This window comes from Phoca vitulina, unplaced genomic scaffold (assembly GCF_004348235.1).
Source record: "Phoca vitulina isolate PV1807 unplaced genomic scaffold, GSC_HSeal_1.0 scaffold6, whole genome shotgun sequence".
Lineage (NCBI taxonomy): Eukaryota > Metazoa > Chordata > Mammalia > Carnivora > Phocidae > Phoca > Phoca vitulina.
This window is the reverse complement of record NW_022589709.1, coordinates 49,031,329-49,056,784: the sequence shown is the minus strand read 5'-3', so window position 1 is coordinate 49,056,784 and position 25,456 is coordinate 49,031,329. Positions and strand designations below refer to the sequence as shown.

Below are 25,456 nucleotides of genomic sequence, written 5' to 3'. Positions count from 1 at the left end.
AAGCAATGCCAAGTCCAACTATACCCGGGTCAGAAACTGGTTCTGTCCATCACTAGCCGAGCAACCTCAAGCAAGTTACTTCACTTCTCTGAACCCCCAAGCCTCATCTCTAAAATGGGATGACCATACCTATCTGGGAGGGGTGTTATAAAATTAAATGAGTGCATAAGAAATATCCAGCACATAGTAGAAACTGTGTAGATGTTAGTTGTACATCAAATGGATCCATGCCTCAGCGCACATGGCCATTTCTTTAGTAATCCAAAGACTGAGATTTGATGCCACTGACTTTCTCCCCCTCCGGTATTCTTTTTGTCACTGAAGAGAAGAGGGAAATGAAAACAAGGATCAAGGAGGCATGAGAAAAAACCCATGGAACCAAATCTCTGAGTCTTTGGGTATTGGCCAAGCAGACCTTGTTCAACAGGGAACAGCTGTTGCAATGAGCCTCGATGGCCATGTGCTCACCCCCTAATCTACGGGGAGAGTACCCCATCTGCCTGCTAGCCCCAGCCAAAACACAGCAAAATCATAAACCAAACTTGGTCTTACGAAGAGTTGTAAAAAGTCAAAGACATGAAGTTCTACTGGTAAGTTATCTGGTTTTACTGAATGCCGACAGACAGAATAAAACAACATTCCCAGATGGGAAGAAGGCACATTTACCCTTTCTGAAGAACTAAATGGTTTCTACCTTTCACTTTACTTTCTAAGGCTCTACCCTCTGTTGTCATGGAGATTTTCACTTGGAATTTTTTCCTGCAGGTGTGCTAAGGTTAGAATTACTTCCTTCTCCAAGATCCCTTAGAAGCTAAACTAGAATGCCAGAATTTTTTTTTATTAAAATCCATCTCTTGCATTCAAAGATCATTTGAGCCCCTAAATTATACCTTCCTCATTGTCCATTGTATTTTAAGTCCTTTATTTTCTTTAATCAAAGCATAGAGAAGTTGATGTTTTTAAAAATGAGCATTTCATTTTCCTTTCAGTTAACTGATTTCTGTTTCTTGAATGTCAGCTCAGAAATCAAAGTGTGTCACCCAACCAATAGATAAATAAATAGCAAAAACCAAACCAAAACAAAACCCTAAAAAACACAACTCTAAAAGGAAACAGACACAAGGAGGGTTTCTGGTGCAGAAAAGCTGCAGTGGCCCCTGGCCATGAGGTCCTCAGCACTCACCTTGCCATCATACCAGATGCTTTCATTTCCCTCCGGATCAACATTGTCCGTTGCCAAGGTGAGGCAGACCAGTCTCCGTTTCAGCCCCTTGGCTTTAATCTGTTTCAGTGCTTGCTTTCCTATGAAGTCTGCTGGCTGCAGGAATCCAAGATAATGATGATGAATGAATGCTCAGACACTGTGACAAGGTTAGAGATGCAAGCATTTAAATTTGTCTTTGCGATTTTCTCGCCAATTACACATCAAATAAAAATACAGATTGGATCAAACATCTAGACAAATATTTCTTAGTCCTCAAATGACAGTATCAGCCACCTTTTCCTTCAGAATAGGTTAGACTTAAGGGTAATAACTTGTGATAACAATTATACCAGAACCACCTAGGCAGAAAAACAGAAGGCATGATATTGCGATGGTGGATTATGAAAGCGACCCTCGGATCTAATGATTCTGGACAGCATTACTGGATGGTAGTAACCAAAGTACTACGCAATTTCTACCTATAGTAAGCCTCTTTCAAGAAGGAAATTCATGGTTTTGAAATGTGATGTCAAAACACCCCTGAAATATTGCACCTTTTTTTTCCTTCTTTAGAATAGTGATCCAAGAAATGTGTCAACTGTTGGATTGTACTCAGTTCATTCAGGAATGTTATTGACTGCCCTATGTGTGAGACATCATGCTAGGCCCTGTGTGGGTTACAAAGTTAGATGTACATTTTGATCAAAGAGCTTATTCTCTAACACTACGCTTTTCAACCTTGTTTTTCCTCCTTCTATCCAACACATGATGGATGACGTTCCTCTTCCTAATATGTTCCCCTGGGCACACTCAGGGTTATTCCCAATGTAACACAAGTGAGAGTGACATTGCTCTAGGGATAACCTTGAGTCCATGCTTATGTGTTTAAAAAAAAAAAAAAGTAGGAATCATGCAAACTTCAGGACTTCTATATTTATTAGTCTTCACCTACAACAAACAGGTGAGTGAGGACTCTTCAGGGGAGACACTTAGCTAATAAAGGAGGCAGAGTTCTACCTAACCAGCATGCCAAGGACACGGGGTAAGTGTGAGAAACTAGTCAGAGGCCAAGGGCAGTCAGAGTGGAAGGAGAGAAGGCTGACCCTGGAGGGGCGTGGGCTAAGGCTTCTACATAAGGGAGCCAAACAAGCATCTCTGATCTTACCGGGAAATAGGGGATCTTTGTTATACAAATCACATCTCTACAAAGGAGACTTAATTAGAGGTTACAGTGTGAGGGGGGAAATTCTCAAAAGAGTTCTCCTGAAAGAAGAAAGGCAACAACTTTAATTTCCTCATTGGCCAAAGAAGAAAGGAAACAGTATCTCATGCCAAAAATGTCCTCTGCCACCAACATTTAGGATTTATACAGCTCCTTCTGCACACAAACCATTTAGGGTTGGGTGCAGTAAGTCCCCTTAACCTCTCAGTGAAACAGTGGGAAGGGTCCTCACATACCCTCTGCCTGACACCTCCCAGTTCACTCTTCTATGGTTCAGACCTTCCATGTGAAGTATGATTTCTATAGATATTGCAACTTGAAATTGCTGACCTTCACATGAAACTGAAAGTTTTCCACTGGCCAACATTAAAATAATTGTAAAATGAAAGTCCGATTACCTTCCCCAGTGTAATCCAGATGGTGAGAACCAACTATAAAGCTTTATTATGAAGCCAAATAAAAATTCAAAGACAGCTGGATCCGATGTTATTTAAGACAGGACTGCTGGGGAAAAAACAAAACAACCAACCCACAGAAAAAGCCTGATTCATTTGAATTCCTATGTAGGATAAATTCATGATAATAGAAGTCTTAACAAACTGTCACAGCATTCCAGTGGGTCTCAAGGGTTAACTGGCTTCAAGCTTATGCACTCCTTGCTTGCCAACTTAAGTCCCTTAGTCTGTAGCCTTACGAACTACTTTTCTTGAGATCTGCAGACCACCGGCCTTGAGGAGGGAAGAGCCAGACTTTCCCAGAAGATAAGACCTGACCACATTCGTAAACAGCCACCACTGATGCCAGCAAGTCTGTTCGGGGTCATGTCAATGTACAACTAACCACCTGGGCACCCGCTTCCCTTGTCCCCACCCAGGTCCCTCACCTTGCCCTTTAAACCCTCTGCCTTTGCCAACACAGGAAGATGGGCTTTGGGATGTTAGTCCTGAATAAAGCAGGCACCTTCATTTCCCACCACCTCTCCTCTCTCTGGTATTGACTTTCCAGTGGCAAGCAGCCCAACCTGAGTTCGGAACCAGTTCTGTCTAATAACAAAACCAAAGTTCGTTATAGTTAAAACATTTCTAAATACATAAAGAACTTTAAGAATAACAAATTTTTTTTTTAAAGATTTTATTTATCCATTCATGAGAGAGACAGAGATGCAGAGGCAGAGGGAAAAGCAGGCTCCCCGCGGAGCAGGGAGCCCAATGCGGGACTCAATCCCAGGACCCTGGGATCATGACCTGAGCTGAAGGCAGACGCTTAACATACTGAGCCACCCAGGCACCCCTTTTGCTATCTTTTTAAAAGACAACGTGATATCATGGATAAATGGTGACAAGGGGTGCTCTTTAGAGTTCTTGTCTATATAGAAATCAATGTAAAATGAAAAAAAAAAATTCTGACACTTTGTGTGGAAAAGCATCTTACAACAATACTGAGCAGCCAGTGGGCTAGTTTGTGTGATTTGTGCAGTGCCAGGAGATCCTAAGTAGTTTCCTTATCTCCTGTAATGGAATCTGATCTTCCCCGTTAGAGAGTCATTTAGATCTTGAAGGTTTTGGGTCTTCCTGAGTCCCTATTAGAGAATTTTCTTTCAATTATTTACTCAATGGTTGTTATGCCCCTGCTGTGTTCAGAAACTGTGTTTGGCAGGAGGCATTCAGAGACAGAGTATGTTCTTGTGGCTTCTCGGAGGCCCCTGATGTGACTCCTTCCCTGCACATCACAACATGCCCAGTCCTGAACCACTTAGGCCAACGTCTGGTACACCTGTGACAAAAGCTGGCCACAGCCAAAGCTTTCAGAAATGGGTCCCTTCCTAGGGTGCCTGGGTGGCACAGCTGGCTGAGCGTCCAACTCTTGATTTCGGCTCGGGTCATGATCTCGGGGTCCTGAGATCGAGCCCCGTGTCGGGCTCCATCCATGCTCTTCTCAGAGTTGGCTTGGGATTCCCTTTCTCTCTCCCTCGCTCTCTGCCCCTCCCCCCACCTCTCACTTACACTCGCTTGCTTGTTCTAATAAATACATCTTAAAATTTAAAAAAAAAAAAGAAATGGATCCCTCCAGAAGAAACAAGCTTGACCATGATGCCATCATCAAGTTCCCCCTGCCCACGAGTCAGCCATGAAGAAAATAGAAGACAACACACTTGTGTTCACTGTAGATGTCTAGGACCATAAGCACCAGATCAAACAGGCTGTGAAGAAGCTCTAGGACACTGATGTGACCAAGGTCAGTGCCCTGGTCAGGCCTGATAGAAGAAGGCATATGTTCAACTGGCTCCTGACTATGATGCTTTGGATGTTGCCAACAAAACTGGGATCATCTAAACTGAGTCCAGCTGGCTAAATCTAAGTTTTTTCACCCATTAAAAAAAAAAGAAGAAAGAAAGAAAGAACTGGGTCCCTTTGGGATGCTAGACAAGAGCTACCTGAGCATGTGGGGGGGAGTGAGAGGAACCAGATGTGCTAGAGGGGGGGCCGGGGGGGGGGTGGATAACTCCACCTTTGCCAAAACCACAATTTAACCCAAGTCTAAGCAGGAGCATAAGATGTCAGCAAATCACAAGGAATAGGAAAAGTGGGGGAGGACCTCAGAAAACTTCCTTTAGAAGAGAAAAATTAATAAATTCAGGGAAAATAAATATGAAGTACTATTTACAACCTATGAGGCACTTGCTATGTGCTCGACACTCTGCTGAGGGATAAACGTTCATGACCTCCTTTAATCCTCATGACATTGCTAGAAGAGAAGTAATTCTATGCCCACTTCACGGAAGAGAAAGGCCCAACCAAGTTAAGGGTCTTTCCCGGGGCTTATGTAACCATGGAGACCAAGTCACCACCTTTAGATTTTATCTATACATTTTTTAAAGTGACTATACCTAGAGCCTATCATTGGAAGGCACAGCTTATGTAAATACAGAATGGTTCTTTTCAATTATTTCTGGGTACTCTGAGCCTGTTTTGAATGTTCACTGCACAGTATTTCTGTACTACGAAAGAGGATTTGAAAACACTCTGAAGGTTACTATTAATGAAACCTGACATCTGTATCTGCATATCCCTGAATTAGGAAGTGATCTGGCTAGCAATATTGCCCTCAGACATGAATGAAAATACACTAACAACAACAAAAACCTAATTAAAAGTTAGGAACACATACTTAAAACACCATTAAAAGGTAACAGCCGCCCCTGGAGACCATTCTCCCTTCCCAAGCTAACCTTGCGCCTGACATGGAAAGACTTAAAGTGGGGCAATGTCATTTCATTCTCCTTTACTTGGTTTTTCTTCCAAGATTGTAGATTTTACTCTGTTACATAGCTTTTAATTATGAACAAGAGAAGAAAAATATGTCTGAAGTTAAGTGCTGTGATTAAAATTGGTGCTATCGGGATGACCTGTGAACGGAAATATATTTAATGAGTCACTGTCAAATTAACTGTATAAATAGCTGTTAATATATTTGAGAAACATACATTTCTGGGGCACTGAGACTATAGCTCAAAATTAGTCTTGGCTTATGTTCTTTAATGTATTAATTTTAAAAAGCAGTAAGAGTCATTAAAATAGCCATCTGTAATATATTCTAAATATAACATCCACAAAGATGATAAATTAAGATTTTACGTGAAATATAATTACTCATCTTATTAGTTCTATTAAAAACACCTGGGTGGCTCAGTCGGTTGAGTCTCCGACTCTTGGCTTCAGCTCAGGTCGTGATCTCGGGGTCATGGGATCAAGCCCCATGTTGGGCTCCCCACTTGGTGGGGGGTCCTGCTTGGGATTCTCCCTCTCCCTTTCCCCTTACTCTTTCTCTCCCTCTCTCTAAACAAACAAATCTTGGCGGGGGGGAAGGTACTCTATTACCCCAAAGCACATGGAAATGAAATAAATTAAACCGGTATATTTTTGGTTGTGGTTGTTAGGTCCATGGAGAGTTTGCAGATGTGTAGCTAAAGCTGAATTTAACAGAAGTAGTGGTAAGAAGGTTCTGATATGGAGAGTCAGGGCAGTGGGTTCTCACAGACCAGGAGGGACATTACAAATACCTAGTTTGGGACCTTTTCTATACCATTTATTTGGAATCAAAACCTATCAGAAAATTCAAGGAAATCATCAGTTTCATTTAATTGTCCAAAATCCTTTTAACCTAATTATCAAAAGTTTCCAAAGACATAAATAAGACAATCAGTGTAACATCCTGGATCCCAGGAAAGTCCCCTTAGAAACCAGGTACAGCACCAGTGGGAGAATCGTGTTCCTGTGCTGACAGGTGTGGGGAGAGCTGGAGAGACCAGCTAGATGCCTATCACTGTAAGTGGCAGAGTGGAGATGGAAATCCAGGTGACACACTTCTGCCACTTGTCCCCCCAGTACTTTACTGAAACATTTCTTATCTTTCCTTTTTTTAAAAGATTTTAGAGAGAGAGAGAGCGCGTGCAGTGGGAGGCAGAGGAAGAGTGGAGATAGAGTCTCAAGCAGACTCCCCGCTGAGTGCAGAGCCCAACGCAGGGCTCGATCTCACAACCCTTAGGATCATGACCTGAGCCCAAATCAAGAGTCGGATGTTTAACCAATGGAGCCACCCAGGCGCCCCAAATCGTTTATTTTAAATGGGGCCCAGAGGGGCACCTGGGTGGCTCAGTCATTAAGCATCTGCCTTCTGCTCAGGTCATGATCCCAGGGTCCTGGGATCGAGCCCCACATTGGGCTCCCTGCTCGGCAGGAAGCCTGCTTCTCCTGCTCCCACTCCCCCTGCTTGTGTTCCCTCTCTCGCTGTGTCTCTCTCTTTGTCAAATAAATAAATAAAATATTTAAAAAAAAAAAAATAAATAAAATAAAATAAATGGGGCTCAGATATCATAATTTCCAAACAGGCCTGATAGGAATGCCCCTGTCAAGCATGTGGCCATTACTAAGCTGCAGGCTGTGTAAATCTTAACTTTCTTCGGTCAGTTGATGAATGTCAGGTACGTCCATGTTTGTCTCACACTCAAACTGATAAAGCCATACAGGGGTTCATTCATCTAGGGGGTGAATCAAGTGACCCACCACCCCATCCAGGCAGAGTGGACCATCATTCATTTCAACTTCACATCATTAGGATCACAGCTTTTAAGCAGGCAGGAAGCTTAAGGACCTCGCCTGGGGTGTTGAAGTGAGTTTAGCACCAAACTTTGAACCCAGGCTTCTCAACTCTCCCTTCCTTTTCCACTAACATTCCCCATATGTTTATAATGACTACAATTTCAATATCTCTTTATTAGCAAGATGTTAAATTATTAGTGTAGCAACTTAAGTCTGTTATTATTGGCTGGAAACCAATACTCCCACCTACACGGTTTTCATTCTCTGCTCTCGGCAATGCCGAGTTGTCGACAATTCACCTAACATTTTCTAACCAAAATCACTCAACAGTTAAGTATTCTTTCTCAAAAAAGTCTTTAATAAAACTAGAAAAGCGACCCTCTTAACTAAAAGAAAGCGGGGGATGAACAGAAACCTGGAGAAAATATTTAAAATATTCTTTCTAAGCCAGGCCAAGAATTAGGTTAGTTAGCATTCAAACCAGACTAGATTTTTCAAAACTAAAATAGCCTCCATTACATGTATGTTAGGACTTTTACTAGATTCAATTTTAATGAGAATATTTACTTTTCATCTTTTGAGTCTAATAATCCAAAGGAAAACCATGGACTGGAATGGACCTGTGGTTTTGGTAGATGTACTTTATGTTTAAATGCATTACCAATAATTGTGATACAGACTTTTCATAATAGTTCTCACTTCTAGACTAGAGTGAAGAACAATTGCCCATTTGGTGTTTTAAGTATAGCACTCAAGCCTAAATGCAAAGTAAATAATTATTAAAGGAGGCAGGAAAACCATAAATAAATGAGGCTTCAGGGGGTGCCTGGGTGGCTCAGTCGGTTGAGCATCCAACTCTTGGTTTCGGCTCAGGTTGTGATCTCATGGGTCATAGGATCTAGACCTGCATCAGGCTCTGCACTTGGCATGGAGTCTGCTTGGGATTCTCTCTTCCTCTCCCTCTGCCCCTCCCACTTGTGCTCATTTTCTAATAAATAAATAAATCTTTAAAAAAAAAAAAAAGAAAGAAAGAAAGAAATGAGGCTTCAGCAGGGGATCCAAGATCTTTCTTGCTGGGTTCTTCAAAAAATTCAAAGGATTTTTTTCTATTGCTGTTTTCCCTAGATACTTTTAGATTCAATTCAGTAAGATGGAAGAAACTAACATGTATTGAGGTACCAAATGTTCTGTTTCTCCTCTAATAAACTTATGAGGCAGATATTTTCATTTTACAGATGAGAATACTGAAGTGTTGATAGTTAAGCAACTTGTTTACTTCTAAACCAAGTGGCAGAGCCGTAACTCACAGCCTTCAACAAATACTTACGGAGGTCCTACTAATTACCAGACATAGTGCTAGCCCTAAGGACTCTCCACCTGTCCTCAAGGAGCTCACAGTCTACCTGAGGCAGCTAGTATTACGGGATGTGCCAAGGACCAGGACAGATCTAAGTATAAGGTGCTAGAAAAGAGGGGTTCCCAACACTCCCCTGGCTTTAATTACCACCTATATACTAATGACCCAAATCCATGCTTTCAGAGCAGAGGTCCTCAAACCTATGTGCTCAGCTGTCACTTGGCTGTCCCACAGCCCCTTAACCCCACAAGTCCTTCCAATCTCCCATTTGCACCTTTATGTTTCCCTGTTCGTTATCAGTATCCTGGATCCTCCTCTCCACTCCCTTCACATACACTCCCTCATGCGGTCTCCATCCTATCCTCCTCCTATCACTCACACCTCTTTATTCTCCATCCAATGGCCACAGGAATGGTGTACAGGAACATAAAAAGATTTTCAAAATCAAGTCATTGAGGAAATCAAATCCATGAGACCCATCTACTTAGCTCATCGAGTACCCGAAGTTAAGAAGACTGACCATGACAAGTGTTTGGTGAGGATATGGTGGAGGAACTGAAACTCTAATGGACTGCTGGTGGGAATATTAAATATAAAATGGTACACCACTTTGTGCAACAGTTCCTTAAAATGTTGACATACATCTGCCACTTTATTCAGCCATTATACTCCTAGATAATTACCCAAGAGAAAACTGCTAAGCTGTAAACAACCCCAAAGTTCATCGAGTATATAAACAAATTGTGCTAATACACACAATGGAAACCTACTTAGTATTAAAAGGAAGGAATTATTGGGGCGCCTGGGTGGCTCAGTCGTTGAGCGTCTGCCTTCGGCTTGGGTCATGGTCCCAGGGTCCTGGGATCGAGCCCCACATCGGGCTCCCTGCTCTGCGGGAAGCCTGCTTCTCCCTCTCCCACTCCCCCTGCTTGTGTTCCCTCTCTCGCTGTGTCTCTGTCGAATAAATAAATAAAATCTTTAAAAAAAAAAAAAAAAAGGAAGGAATTATTGATACATATAATACAGATGAGTCTCAAACTAATTGTGCCAGAGTGAAAGAACGAAGACCAAAACCAAAGTATGTATTGTAGGATTCCATTCATATAAGACTCTAGAAAATGCAAAATGGTGTACCGTGACAAAAAGTTCCTTGGGGAGTAGGTGGGGTGTAGGGAGGGTTGGGAGGTAGGGACTGCAAAGAGGCCTGAACCAACTTCTGGGGATGAGGGATGGGTTCACCATCCTCAATGTGGTCAGGGTTTCACACACGTATACTTGCATTAAAACTTAGCAAATGGCACACTTTCATTATGTCCATTTATTGCATGTTTAGTTAAGCTGTTAAAAAGTAATTAAAATATAATAAAAGCAATCTAAAGAATTACTTCAATTTATTCCTAGATGAGGGTTCCATAGACTTGCAAATTTTAAAGCAGGCAGCTGAACAGCACATTTAAGCTTTTAGGGTGGAAACAGAGTATTGTTTCCTATCAGAAATTGGATGTATATGAGGATACTGATTCAATGGCTGTTAGCTTGATGTACTCTTGGCAAATGTTTCATGAATGATAAACTCTCTCTCAGCCTAGTTTTTACTTCTTTTTTTCTTTCCTTTGGTTTTTCCTTTATCATTTAGCAATGGAAATGGGTAGGAGAATAAGGATGGCTTAATTAAATGTCACAATTCATATGGATACCATACCAGGGTCTTCAATACTTGGCTAGCTGGTACTTCATAGGTTTTTAGACTTATAAGGGAGCCCTCATTTTATAGACTAGCAGTCTCAGGAGCAAGATGAAATTAAATGGCTTTCCCAAGGCCACGCAGCTAGAATTTGGTGACCTTTTAAAAAAATTCATTTACTGCTCAATTAAAGAAAAAAAACAAAAAACAAAAAAATGCACGTGCACAAGAAAGAGAGCTACATAGATTTGGGGCAGAATATATTAACTGCACCCTAGCCAGAGGAGGGCACAGATTTACTTACTTCCAATTCACTACAGATTCTATAGCACCTTCCTCTGACCAATCCACCTGTCTTGCCATTCTCCTGTTTACTGACCAGAGCACAGGAGTACAGCTAAAGAACTAAGAGAGTGGTTGTCAATCTTCACTGTATAATAAAACCAAGAATACCCAGACCCTACCCCCAGAGTTCATCCAAATGGTTTGGGGTAGGTCAGTGTTCTCAAACTTGAGCGAGCATCAGAACCACCTGGAGGGCTTCTTAAAACAGGTTATTGGGCCCCATCGCCAGAGTTTCTGATTTGGGGATGGTACTCAATGACCTGCATTTCTAACCAATCCCTAGGTAACACGGGTGCTGCTAGTCTGTGAACCACACTTGAGAACCACTGGAGGTAGGGCAATTTTTAAGAAGTTCTCCATGATGGTAATATACAGCCGCTGGAAAGCACTGGTCTAACACAGTCACCCTCAACCTCCTTTAGAATTACCTAGGGAATTAAAAACAACAAAACACTGATGCCTGAATCGCTACCTCGAGAGATTTTTAAATTGATCTGTGTTGCAGCATGAACCTCAGATTTCTTAAGCATTATATGATTTAAAAGACATACTCCTGATGATTCTAACGTACAGCCAAGACTGAGAGTCACTGAAAACTTTCTGCCTCAATCCCTATTACCATAATACCTAAAATTTCCCCAGAGTTGGATACTTAACACCATGCATTAGAAATTCCTTTCTAACTTGTTTGTGAACAGTGATTTATTTCCACTTTGATGTTTTAATAATGTTAACACTTATTGAATTGTAAGAATGTAGTAAGCCTGGTGATGCTTTGCCTCTTTTTGTTGTGTTTTGCTTACCAGTTATGCTTTAAATAATTTTTCCTCAAAGAGAAACGCTGTATTTTCTATGCACACTGACTTCTACCTTGTGGTTATTGATGTAAGAAAAGATGTTAGGGTTCAAAGCCGACGGCCAGGAAAGAATTCTTGAGACGTGTTTGGTGCAAAAAGGTGGTTTTATTAAAGCACAGGGACAGAACCCGTGGTCAGAAAGAGCTGTACTGGGGTCATGAGGAGTGGCCCATTATATACTTTCAAGTTGGGAGGGGGTTAGGGATAGCATAAGTCTCTAAGGAATTTTGGAAGCAAGGTTTCCAGGCCCTTGAGGGGGCTAGCTATTGTTGAGAAAAGGTCATTTATTATGTTTAGTAAAAACTCAGTCATGAGGGGTGCCTGGGTGGCTCAGTCGGTTAGGCGTCTGCCTTCGGCTTGGGTCATGATCCCGGGGTCCTGGGATTGAGCCCCGCATCAGGCTCCTTGCTTGGTGGGGAGCCTGCTTCTCCCTCTCACTGCCGCTAACCCTGCTTGTGCTGTCAAATGGATAAATAAAATCTTAAAAAAAAAAACCTCAGTCATGAGACCCTTCAGATGTATATCAGTGGGTCATTTGCTTGGGGGATGATTGCCAACATGTATCTTGGGGGGGTAGAGATAAAGGAAGTTTCCAAAGGAATTTTTATATGTTAAAGTAGACATACAGGGTCCTGGAGGTTGGGCTAAGATTGCCTTTTGCCCTTAGCAAAGAATTAACATCGAGGCAGCTGAGTCCCTAGAGGAAGGTCACTCTGCCTATTTCAAGGACTGGTCAATGGGTTGTAGATAGTACGGAAATTCAATAATTTTTCTTTTGCCTTTGTTTCCCACATCAGTTATCACTTTATTCTGTTTCTACTGGTTAGAAGCCTATGATACATTAAGTGAGGGAAAAAAAGAAATTGGGGATGGAGGATATCTTTTAAAAATTCTCCTGATCTTCTTAAACATGTTATATTTGTACTTCAGTCTCTGAATCTTGGCTGGGTTCTCTCTAAATGAACAAAGATTCAGTATTTCCAAGAGGAAAATTCCAATACTACGTATGATTCCATCCTAAGGCAGCTGACTTTTGCTCGTGGTTAATGCACTTTATTTCTAACTAAAAAAAAAAAAAACAAAAAAACAGAACCACTAATTTTTCCGAAGAAGTAGCTTCTTTTGGAATTACAATACCCTTAATAGCGATGATATAAGTTGTTTCAGGTAAAGGGATTTTAGTCGAGGAGATTTCAAAGTATCTATTCAATTCTTTTTGCCTGTATCACAGCTCTGGTTAATGGTTCTTTTCCAGGTGCTATGCTGACTCTCCACAAGATGGCACTGTTGTGTATGGCTACACGACCCTGCTGGCGCTCACTGATCCTTCAGAATATTAACAATGTGTCCTACAGTTTTAGTTCCTGAAATACCATTCTTTTCAAGCCTCCTGAGATTGGAGAGCCATCAGGAGTTAGGTCTTCAACTGTTAGACCTGCGGCCTCGCCAGGTGTTTAATAAATAGTACTTCCTCAATGCTGACCAAGAAAGAGAATGCTCCTAGCTCACGCCACGGAAAGGCTGTAGCTCAAACAACTCTCAGAAGTGAGGCCGGCAAGTACCATGCACTGTCTTCCTTGGCCATCTAAGATTTCTCAGTACTCCTTTTTTTTTTTTTTCTTACTCTCCTACCGGTTTTGACAAGAACACAGTTCTCTCTAAAGAGGCCTAATGGCCCATCTCCTCAGCCACCCATTTTCCTTCTGAGTATGACTAAAGGGGCTACTCTGATCCTACCATAAAATACGAAATCAATTACAACAAAAACATGACTGTGGGAGGCATTAATCAATAAAATGTAATGCACGCATATTTTAGGATTATGTTGCCAGAAAAACATGGCTGGGCAATTATTCATTCAAGGCTGATCAGCCTAGACTGGGAAAGGACCTTCTTGGGGAAAGTGGTGGGTGAGAAAGCTCTATGGTGAGGTCAGAGGGCACTTCACCTCTCTGTGCTTCTGTTTCCGCTCCCTCAAACCAGGTGGTACTGAGCCGTCTCTGGGGGCCCTCCTTGCTCCCACAGAGCCTGTGTCCTATAGTAATTTTCTTCCTATTAGGGCTTATAAACACTTAAGGGCCAAGCAGGGAATTCTATACATTTGCTTCAAAGGGAATGAAAGAAAAGGATTTTAAACAATTGTAAAATGCTAGGATTTTCTTAAATTTTGTTTTTATTGGTATATTTATGGAATATCAACATTTCTCTGTCTTAGCTACTGCTTCAGTTTTCATAGACCATTAACTTTCCAAAGCAATTTGAACTCCCCTTATATATTCTTTATAATGTAGTATGAAGCCAGATTGGTAACATTTTTGTTTTTAGGCACAGAATGGAATTATTAAGTTACACAGGTTAGCTTACAATGTTAGTTTTTCAGAAGCCTGTTTCATATTATAGACTGCTACAAAACAAAGGTGAAGTTGTTGTGAAACCACCGTATTGGATCTGGACAACGTAGATTCGACCTAGTCGCCAGTCCTGGAAATTGTCTAGTGTCACTAGGATAGCCACTAACCACCCGAGTCCACATAATTGAAAGAGACTAGCTCAGTTAGGTCCATGTCCTTGGGCTACATGGACCCTCACCCAATGACAGCATGCGAAATGAACTCTGTGACACCAAGATGAGAACCAACAATTCAGAAATCATAAAAAGCATACCATAAACCAAAATCATTATCTGTTAAACAGCTTAGTTCCGAGCTGGGCTTTGGTTATTGAAATAATTTAAAGGAACTAATAAATACACAATCCACACCTGCTTATAATCATAAAGGGAGTTTCAAAAACCCAATTTCAACACAAAGAGCTCATTTATCTATGCCTTCTCCCCAAACAATACCCAAACACTGTGAAGCAAGAAAGTCAGTTATCTATTTACCTATTGGTGACCAACAACAGAACTTTAGTGCTTTCAAGAGTCAGGCCAGTTTTATCCTTATTTTAAACGGCTAAACCAAGACTTCTGTGATCAGAAGGAACAATCTGCTGCAAGGGTCTGCCCAAATTCCAAGCACCTGCTTTCTCTGGTCTGGAGGCAGATGGTACATCATAAAAATAAAAGTCATAGGGAAAACGTACAGAAAGATATTCCCTTTAAAACCCTTAAGGAGGTTCTCTTTCCTAAAACCTAATACTATAAATATACATGATTATGTTAATAGCTTAGCTTAGAATTTGGGAACTTGAGGCAGGAGCATTAAAAAGTTTCCTTCGCCTGGTTCATATGCATGTGGTCACACAGTTCCACAGAATGGGAAAACGGCCTTTACTTTCGCTTACTGGCACCTCAACAGGACAGTTTATTTCTGGAATTCTAACAAGTATCCCCCACAGCAGCAGCTGTTGTCCTCTCCAATACTTCCACTAACTGCATCGCTGTTAAGTTCTTTTCCAGTAACTAAGACACTACTCGGTGGGTGTTTGAGTCAGCTCAGGCTGCTGTAACGAAATATCACAAACTAGGCGGCTTTAACCCCGGGAAATTATTTCTCACGGTTCTGGAGGCTGGGAAGTCAAAGACCGAGGCGCTGGCCAATTCAGCTCCCCCGTGAGCGTTCTCTTTCTGGTTCGCAGCTACTTTATCGCCGTGGCCTCACCATGCGGACAGAAAGCGAGCTCCGCGTCTTCCCGCGCTTGTGAGAACACTAATTCCATCGTGGAGACCCCACCCTCATGATTTCACCTAAACCTGATTACCTCCCAAAGGCCCCACCTCCAACTAGCATCACATGGGGATTAGGACTTCAACAGAGGAATTTTCGAGGGACACAATCATTCAGTCCATAACAATAGGATCACTTCATTTAGAACTTTAGGACTTGTACAGATGACCTAGGTGGTGATAAATGTGCTTTCCCACAATAATTATGTAGGATGGTGCTTCTCAAACTAAGTGCATCAGAATCCCCTGCAGCTAATTAAAACACAGGTTTCTTGGCCTGAGTCCCAGAGATTCTGACTTAGCAGGTCTGGGGTGAGATCTGAGAATTTGCATTTCTTTTTTTTTTTTTAAGATTTTATTTATTTATTTGACAGAGAGAGACACAGCGAGAGAGGGAACACAAGCAGGGGGAGTGGGAGAGGGAGAAGCAGGCTTCCCGCCGAGCAGGGAGCCCGATGTGGGGCTAGATCCCAGGACCCTGGGATCATGACCTGAGCCGAAGGCAGATGCTTAACGACTGAGCCACCCAGGTGCTCCAGAATTTGCATTTCTCACAAGCTCCCAGGTGATGCTGATGCTCTGTCTGAGGCCCACACTTTGGGAACTACTAATGTAGGGATTCCCTTTGGACTGTTAATATCAGTTATCATATTTGCATTGGCTTCTCAGTAAATACCCATTTTCTGCTGAACACATTTGAAATGTTGCACTTACATATAAAAGTGCCTAATAAGCAGATGGATAGATCTGCTGAGGGGAGGCTGCTTTATGCTGTGAGCACCCAGGGAGAGAAAATTAATGCTGTATGTTTGATGAGCTAACGTGTGACTTCACAAATCACCAGGATTGATAAGAATGTCTACTGACATCTTCTCCTTAGTAATTTTTATCCCAGAATTTAGATTTAGTCTTTAAAGTTGCTGGATTCTGCTATCCTACATCTACAAGCACACTGCAATAGTTTGAACTGATACCTAATTTTGACAAAAGCTCAATACAAAGCACCTGAGCAATGCTTAGTATTTATGTTCAACTCATTTGTCCTATAATCACACTTGGTTAAATTTTAAAGCATGGCTCTGTCACAAAACAGCCTCATAATTTTAAGAATTACTTCAAGAACACTTTGGAATATAAACATACCTTGTTGAGCTTTATAAAATATTCCAGTCCGGCTTCCAAAGGATTTGTATCACAGTTCATCTAAAAGGGAAGCACACATTTTTTAAAAAGACTTTATTTTCAAGTAATCTCTACACCCAACATGGGGCAAGAACTCACAACCCCAAGATCCAGAGTCACGTGTTCTACTAACTGAGCCAGCCAGATGCCCCTGGACACATTTTAAATCTTAGATGAGTGAAAATCATTTCAGTAACATCACCTTCATATGTTCTTTTTTTTAGGGAAGAGAAACACTTTTGGATTTTGAACATAGATTCTGAAAGGAAAGTTCTAGACTGGTCTTTAAAGTAATTTTTAAATCTAAAATTGAAATGTAGCCCGTCAGGAAGTATTATCATTGGAACAGCATATTAGACCCTAAAATTCAGTTTGTTCCCATGGCTCTTTTACTAATAAATATCTGAGGGATACCATGACATGCTGATCCTCCCCAAAATAAGACTCTAATACGTTCTTATATAATAGTGTTACATAGTTAGGTCTTGAAAAGTTATTAGGTAATTTACTTATCTTACAATTAGCCAGGAATCAGGACAAGTGGAGGAGAAAGCAGATGGTAGGAAAATGGCTTCGACAGAGTTCAAGAAAGAGAAAAGGAAACAGAGATTGAATCTCGGCCTTTTCATATATGGTTGAGTAATTACAATATACTTTAAGTTGAAGCTAAAGCCACTCTTTGGGACTAGATCTGAAGTTACTGGATTTTGTTTGTTTTATTACTGTTCCCTTTTGCACCAAGAGAACTGGTTGAAACTCCATAAAAAGTAGCCAAACTTTTTTTAAAAAGACAACATAGCACTCATATAAACCAGATAAGTAGTATAAACTTGTTTTATATGATACAAAATTTGGTCTCTCATACTTCCTAATCAATTTGAGCAACTCTAAACTTATTTTTTTATCTGCTCAAAGTTTCAGAATTTCTCTAGGAAAAAAATGAGAACAAAGCACAGAAGATTGTTGTGACACCACTAGAGGGCGTGCCGGCACTGCTGGGAAATCAGAGGGACGTGGGAGGAAGAAGCGCTTTTCGGAGTCAGGCTTGGGGAGAGCAAGGAGGAGAAAATGGAAGGCAGGAGGGTGGAGAAATGGCTAACTCCCAAAGGCTGCATCTGCTGCTTCCTTCCTTGAGGAGTGTAAGGATAGAGCTGTCCTCTGTTTCTCTCCCTGCGGCAGCCCCATCGAAGGCCCTCGCTGTAGGCTGAGAATCCCCTAATAGAGCGCCTCTCCTACAAAAAAAATGGCAACTTGCGCCAAAGCCCTGGTTCTTTCAGGGGCTCCTGGAAGCTCCCTCTGCACCTAGAAGCCCACTTGCTTCTGCCCACAGTCTGGATGTCCCAAGGGCCTTGTCTATGCTTTCAAACCCACCTTGCCCTCCAATTAAATTCATTACATGCTAGGAATTTTATCTAATATCTCTGATAACTTTGTAGGAGAAAGAGAATCTTCATTTTAGGAGCGTCTGGGTGGCGAAGTCGGTTAAGCATCTGCCTTCGGCTCATGTCATGATCTCAGGGTCCTGGGATCATGTCCAGCATCAGGCTCCCTGCTCAGTGAGGAATCTGCTTCTCCCTCTCCCTCAGCCCCTCCTCACCCCCCACTTGTGTTCTCTTTTTCTCTCTCAAATAAAGAAATAAAATCTTTAAAAAAAAAAAAAAAGATAATCTTCATTTTATAGAAAAGTAAACAGAGGCTCTGGAGGGTTAAGTCCATGTAGCTAATATATGATGGAGGATAAATTCAAACCCAAGAGACCCCACTCTGAAGTATATCCTTTACTACTATCCTTTATGTCACTTGTCAGGCCTCAAACTCAAAGAAACAACTTCTAAGGAAATATGAAAAAATGACGGGGTCCAGAGATAGCCTGCCAATGGAGATAAAACAGAGCAGAGTTTGAACCAGAGTTTGGCCACTTCTGTGTAATCTGGACCAAGTTTACTGTTTCTCAATGCGATTGTGTATAGAACAGGGATAATTTAGATAACCCCAACTCCAAACCCCTCGCCTAAGAAGCACCAATAATAACTTCTTCAGGGAGAGCTGAAAGTAAAATAAATCATGCCTATGAAAATGGTGTGAAACTCTCCACACAGAAACCCTTAGTTCCCATTTTCAGTGGTGGAAGCAAGCTGGACCAACATATCCTAGATCACCAACTCTCTTCCTCAGAAAGACACCTTTCGGTGTGATTTCCCCGAAAGGTACATAAGAAGAAAGTGAGGGTGGGCAAGGCGACAGAGGAAGAAGAAGAATTTGAAAAGCGCCCCTCCTGTGTTGTGGGGTAAGCAGGCCCCCAGGGCCGCAGCTCCACACACAGTCAGAGATGGATGTCCAGGGCTCTCTGCCAAGCAGGAGGAATTAAAGCAGAATAAACAGTGTATCATAATTCCACCGAACTTTCAACTGGGAGGAAATGAAGGAGAAAAACATCTTCCCTTAATTAAATAAAGTTATCTAATAACACATCATTTCTGACATAACAGTCAGCCGATGTTAATGCAGTTAAAACTCGCCCTTACACAAAAGTCGGACACAATAAACAAAATTGTAATGAAGATGCTGGCATTTCAAACCTCTGACCCCCAGGCTCTGAAAGCTTTCTCCAGTCTTAATGCATTCATGGCGTATGTTCCGAAATTATCGATTCCCTCCTCCTGGCCTGCATTCATGATAATGTCATAAAGAGCTGCAGAATCTTCTCGTCTGTGGTACAGCTCCCAACCCAGCTCACCTGAAACAAACCCACAAGTACCACACTAGAGTAAGAGCAATGGTCACTTGGGCTAACGCGCATTAGCTAAAACACATAAATAAATGCAGAGAGTCCACTTATATAATATAGACATGGTTGAGTTTTAAAAGTTCACAAAAAAGTTGCAAAGGAGCTTGCCATACCACAGATGCATTCATGCCCCATCCTGTCTCCCACACACACAGCGATATCTAGGACACATCTTCTCATGACACAGAAAGATGTTAATATAGGAATTAATCTGGACCCTTGACCTCAGCTTCATGATATTAAGTGAGTAATTAGCATGGCATAGTTTATCATGATAAGGAATTTGAGGTTTAGAAACCTCAACCCCTGGGGCGCCTGAGTGGCTCAGTCGGTTAAGCGGCCAACTCTTAGTTTCAGCTCAGGTCATGATCTCCAGGTCCTGGGATTGAGCCCCGGGTCAGCGGGGAGTGGGGAGTCTGCTTGTGGATTCTCTCTCCCTCTCCCTCTGCCCCTCCCCCTGCTCCTGCTCTCTCGCTTTCTCTCTCAAATGAACAAATAAATCTTTATTTAAATTAAGAAAGAAAGAAAGAAACCTCAACCCCCAACTCCTTGCCCCAAAATCACAAGGCTTAAAAATATAGGCACTGACAATTATTCAAATGGTCTTCACTGTGGGACAGCCATTAACTCTAATGCCCCCCACACCCCTTTTCTTCCCCACTCGGTCCTTTTAGTCACCATGAGAGCTGTGGGCAAAAACCAAAGGAAATGAAACCCAACCCAAATAGTCTTGTTTATTTTTTATTCTGCTTATGTTTTATGCTAGTCACCATTTTGCGAAGGTCAGGTGAAAGAAGGATGGGAAAAGTGGACAGTGGAAGCCCAGAGAAGAACTATAGCCTTCATACTTTATGTATGTTCTCCTTGTTCGCCAATGTTGAGGGCTGATGGTGATGTGTTTTTCCAGGACACCACCAGAACATGAGTAACATGTAATTGAATGAATGCCTGGGCACCAAGTACTCTTTTTTTTTTTTTAAGATTTTATTTATTTGACAGAGAGAGACACAGCAAGAGAGGGAACACAAGCAGGGGGAGTGAGAGAGGGAGAAGCAGGCTTCCCGCCGAGCAGGGAGCCCGATGCAGGGCTCGACCCCAGGACCCTGGGATCATGACCTGAGCTAAAGGCAGACACTTAACGACTGAGCCACCCAGGCGCCCCCACCAAGTACTCTAGAATGAAAGAACACGGAGGGCTAGAGGAAGTTGGAAGTGAGCCCACAGCACCAATGGGGAACTGAAGAGCATTCATTCATTTCCATTTCAAACACATACTATGCACAAAGTTAGGTGCTATAAGAAGACTTCCCTAAAAGAGCCTTAATGGTAATACTTGAAGAGAGGTGCCTGATACATTTAAGAAGGTCTCTATGAGAGATTCTATCTATGGAAGACCATCTTTTTTTTTTTTTAAGATTTTAAAAATTTACTTATTTGACAGAGAGAGAGAGAGAGAGAGCACAAGCAGACGCTTAACCTACTGAGCCCCCCAGGCACCTCTATGGGAGACCATCTTGAATGTTCCTAGAAAGAGTCAGCTGATCTGAACATGCTGTCCTCCCTTCCAACTATTCTAACAGCTATCCTCTTCCAACTTTTTTATCTACCCTTCCAAATAATAAGAAGCCATGGGATTGGAACAACAATTGGAAATCTGGGAAATGACTCTCCCAGACTAGGAGTGAATAGACAGAATTATTGTAAGAGTTGGACAGGAGAAATCTTCCTCCATAGTTAGACTGACGAAAGTCAGTGTATTCGTGTGTATGTGTGTGTGTGTGCGTGCACACACAGGTGTACATGCATGTGCTCATGTTCATTTGGGCTAGCTTCTTTTAAATTTTAGAGACCTTCTCTTAAATTTTAGAAAATTGTTTTCCAATTCTTACCAGTATAAGATATCCTAATAGCAGTGACAGGAATGTTTGAAACCTTTAAAGACTTGGTTTGAAGAAACTTGAAAGCTTCATCACTAAGATCTTCAGTGGTCAGTTTCTGAAGAACCTTTCTTGCATGGGGCCCTGCAATACCAAGGACTCCAAGTTCATCGGTTATGTTTTTAATTTCAACATCATATCCACCGTTGACTGCCTCTTCTTCAATCCATCTGCATTGGAGTCATAAACATTGTGTTAAATCTTCCTTGAATAATGCATGTTGGTGACATATTAATTCTCTGAAGACATGCTCTGTGTCTAGAATTACCAGGAAGTCCCCAGAGTGTCATTTCGTATAATAACCTAATTTTTTAAGTTGAGGAAACTGAGTCCCAGAGATGTTAAGTGATTCTCTTTAAACCACCCACTTATAAATTTGGGGATAATTTTTCACAGTAGAGAAGGATCCTTCAATTTAAATCTGCCACATAATTCTTTTACATAGTGACAGCCCTATTGCATTTAAACTAATGATTCAATCTTTGAAAATTAATTTAAACCCAAATTTTCTCTAATACCTATACGTGGGAGGCACGTTTGTGCTGCTAAAGGTTAATAATGTGCCTGCCACCAGACACATAATTGCTTTGATGATCAAAAGGAAACAATAAAAACTCTAAAGACTAGTTTCAATTTCTAAGTCTTGATGAGTTATTGGAACCTAGTTTTAGGGTTTGTTTATAATTTATTGAGAGTCCCTGGAGCTACATAAAATGATCATCTGAGTTTACACAAAGCTAAGCTACTAAGATACATCTTGGATTGGAGGGTATAATTTGCATCATTTTACAATCATAGTGAGAATCTCAGAGTAAGACATTTATTAAACAACAGGATTCGAAATATTTTTGGAATATTAAAGACTACAGATTTGATAGTAGACTAAATCATAGACCAAAGACTCATGTGAAGGATTGACCTGGCAAGTCAACTATTTAAATCTAGCTTTGGGCCAGAGAGCACAAAGCATGAAGAAGGAGGAAGATAACCCAGGGAGGCAGCTTACTGAAGTGGACTGAACATGGGCATCAGAAACAAAAGGAGTGGCTTATGCAAGTTACTCTAACTCAAACTTCAGTTTTCTCACATGAAAATGGGAATAATATAGACCTTGCAGATATATCTATTAAGAGAATTAATTGAGATAATGTCTAAAAAGAGTTCGGACACATTGATGATGTCTAATCATTGGGAGTTAATATTTTTAGAACCAGCAAACCCTATGGATGGATTACCTTTGAGGGATGTGGGGACAGGGTCCCTCACTTCAAATAATTTCCTATAAAAGACATGAAATTTATTTGAAACAATAAGGTTTAAGATTAAAGTTGTACTTTAATTGGTAAAAGAAAAGCGCACTGCAAGATTGAGTCAGTATATAATCCATATAAAATTTTCTTATTAGGTGCATACTTACCTAAGATCGTGAAGTTCGGATCCAGAACCAGTTATTAGTAAAAACTCCCCAGGAGTTTGGTGAGAAACAGTCAACTCAGCATACACTCGACCTTTTGGTGTCAACATGTGACTTATATTTGTAAAACCCACCTACACAAAAGAATTAAAAATTACCTCAGGATGCAATTAAAATCTTATGTATCCTTTTAACACAACATGGAAATAAAAATGCAAGTGTCAACAATGAAAAACGTTTGAATCTTACCATTTATATCAGTTGTGTGAACTATCTTTAAACCTAGACCCAAGATTAATTTTGAAGTTCTTAGTTTCAATGATAATTATAACTATTTGTCATAAAAATTACACTTGAGTCAACTCTGCAGTTCCCTATTGACACAATTTAGCAAAGTCATAAGGTCCTTGGATGATAATTTGTTCAACAAAATTTAAATTAGAAAATTAGCTAGAATATTCATGGTCGGTTGAAGAGCTCCGGCATTCATAGAGAAATCATTAGGTGGACTAAAATAACATACCAATTAAAAAAAAATATGAGAGGACAGAGAATTAAGCAGACCAGAATCCTGAACCTTGTACCCATATAAGGTTATTTACCTTTGGAATGACATTTGCAAAGAGATGGTCCAACAGTCGAACAGAGTCTTGGCCTTTGATGTTAAACTTGCCAAATGGTGACAGGTCAATAACCCCTACTTTTTGCATAACCTGTTTATACTCAGATCCTACAGGCTCAAACCAGTTTGTGCGGCAAAAACTGGGCCTGAAACACAACGTTTGTCATAAAACAGCTGTCATTCATTTTCAAAAAAATTACAGAATATTTATTAAACACTGTTAATCTAGAAAATCCCATTTGGGAAAAAAAGTACAACCCAAAGTTCTGTTCTGTAAATCATACACATATGGTAGAAACTGATTCTTTAAAGGTACTCTTCTATTCCTTTGACCCATTTTGTAGTGAACGACATAGTATTAATTAACTAGAAATTAAGTTAGGACATGTGGGCTCTCAGATCTGGAAGAAAGCATAGAAGTCTACCAGTCCTGAGTTTTTTGATCTTGGTTGCATATTAGAATCACCTGGAGAGCATGTAAAAAATATCACATTTTTTTTGGACCTAATTAAATCAGAATATAATGGGGTAGAGCGATCTTGTCCAGTGCTTCTCAAACACTGATGCAATTACAAATCACTTGCACTTGTTAAAATGCAGATTCTAATGCAGCAGGTCTGGGATGAGGCCCTACACTCTGCATTCTAACAGGTGATGCTCATGCTGTTGGTCCATACCCAGAATAAGCAAGGACTTGGTCCAACATCTTCATTTTTCAGAGAAAAGGCATAAGGTGTTTTCCAAGGCTTTTGTCTTAGTAAATGACGGAGCTTGGCCAGGAACAAAAGTTTACTGACTCATTCAGGGACCTTTCTACTTGATAAAGTTGACTTCTAATGTGGTATTTTAACCACAGAACACACAACTGTCTGCTAAATGAGTTTTCAGTTGTTTAATTATTAAAATAATAGAAGAAACAGGTCAGATCCAAAGAGCAAAGGTGAAGAACAGATCGGGCATTTACCTGAGTCATTTAGGAAAAACCGAACCAGTATTTTGCCCCCAGATATTCTAGACTAACTGTCTACTGAGCCCAAATTCATTAATCAACAACTGGGCCTCTACTATCCTTTATACCATTTAGATCTGGTCTTAAAGTAGACATCAAAACCTGCTTAAATATGCAAAATGACAAGTCCAAAAAAGAGAGAGTGAGAGATAACAATTTCTACATTTGCTATTTGTTTTCTCTTGGTTTATGGATTCTTATGAGAAAAAATATATAATCACTATTAATCCCAAATGACAACAATGATGTGTAATCCAAGCACAACGATGGCAACAGCTTTAGAGGAATTCAGAGAATTGTTTAGTGGGATGCTTTATGCTTTAGCTTGATGTCAAATGCTAAGTAAATGATGTTTCCTCTTAATTTATCAATGGTACATATAATTTACATGACTCACTGCACACACACTAGAAAGCTGTCGCTATGAGCTCTTCCTTGATCAACAGAAAATCCATATTGCCATACTATTTCCATTAGATGGGATTTGACCAGGCATCCTAAACCAGGACACATCTTTAGGGGCCAACTGAAGCCAGGTGGGGATGTAGAGGGGATGGGGAAGGTTCCTCTGAGCTCCTGGAAAATGCCAAGTGGAGGCATCACCTGAGCTGGCTGTAGAACTCTGGAGGCCACAGGGGTCCTAGATGTGAGCCAATGTCACATGGGATAGACTAATGCCTCCACCACCAGAAAATAAGTTTTGTAGGAAAAGGCTCAATGCTCTTTGGAATGGGGTGAAGTGACTTGGGGCGGGGACAGCATTTCTCTTATGCCCCTCCATTCCATCTCCAAAATTTCATTCTACATTCGGAGCCACAGGCAGGTTATGTCATTCACTTACCTGTACTGAGTGTCCTGGCCCGGTTTGTAGAACCAGTGTGGCTGCTCCCAGCCTGCATGGAACCCCATGGAACACTTAGACTCCAGGGTTTTATAAAGCCCACTGACTCGCTGAGTCGGCCTCCCGGCGAATCGTTCTTCTTTAGGATAACCAACTGAAAAAGGAAAACTAGTACCTAAATAGCACATAACCAAAACTATAAACAATTTTGAAGGCACTCAAAAAATA

The 25,456-nt window shown here is 41.0% G+C and overlaps 1 protein-coding gene across 2 annotated transcripts in view; it reads right to left on the bottom strand.

Moving 5' to 3' along the window:
• Nucleotides 1-25,456, bottom strand: part of DMGDH (dimethylglycine dehydrogenase) — a 67,221-nt gene that overhangs the window by 9,736 nt on the left and 32,029 nt on the right. For both annotated transcript variants that reach the window (XM_032404128.1, XM_032404127.1), the window contains exons 9-15: nucleotides 25,229-25,382; nucleotides 23,359-23,524; nucleotides 22,760-22,890; nucleotides 21,295-21,512; nucleotides 19,197-19,354; nucleotides 16,579-16,638; nucleotides 1,184-1,318 (exon numbers count right to left, since the gene is read on the bottom strand). In XM_032404128.1, the coding sequence (XP_032260019.1) occupies nucleotides 1,184-1,318; nucleotides 16,579-16,638; nucleotides 19,197-19,354; nucleotides 21,295-21,512; nucleotides 22,760-22,890; nucleotides 23,359-23,524; nucleotides 25,229-25,382 (1,022 nt within the window). The remainder of the gene's footprint in view (nucleotides 1-1,183; nucleotides 1,319-16,578; nucleotides 16,639-19,196; nucleotides 19,355-21,294; nucleotides 21,513-22,759; nucleotides 22,891-23,358; nucleotides 23,525-25,228; nucleotides 25,383-25,456) is intronic.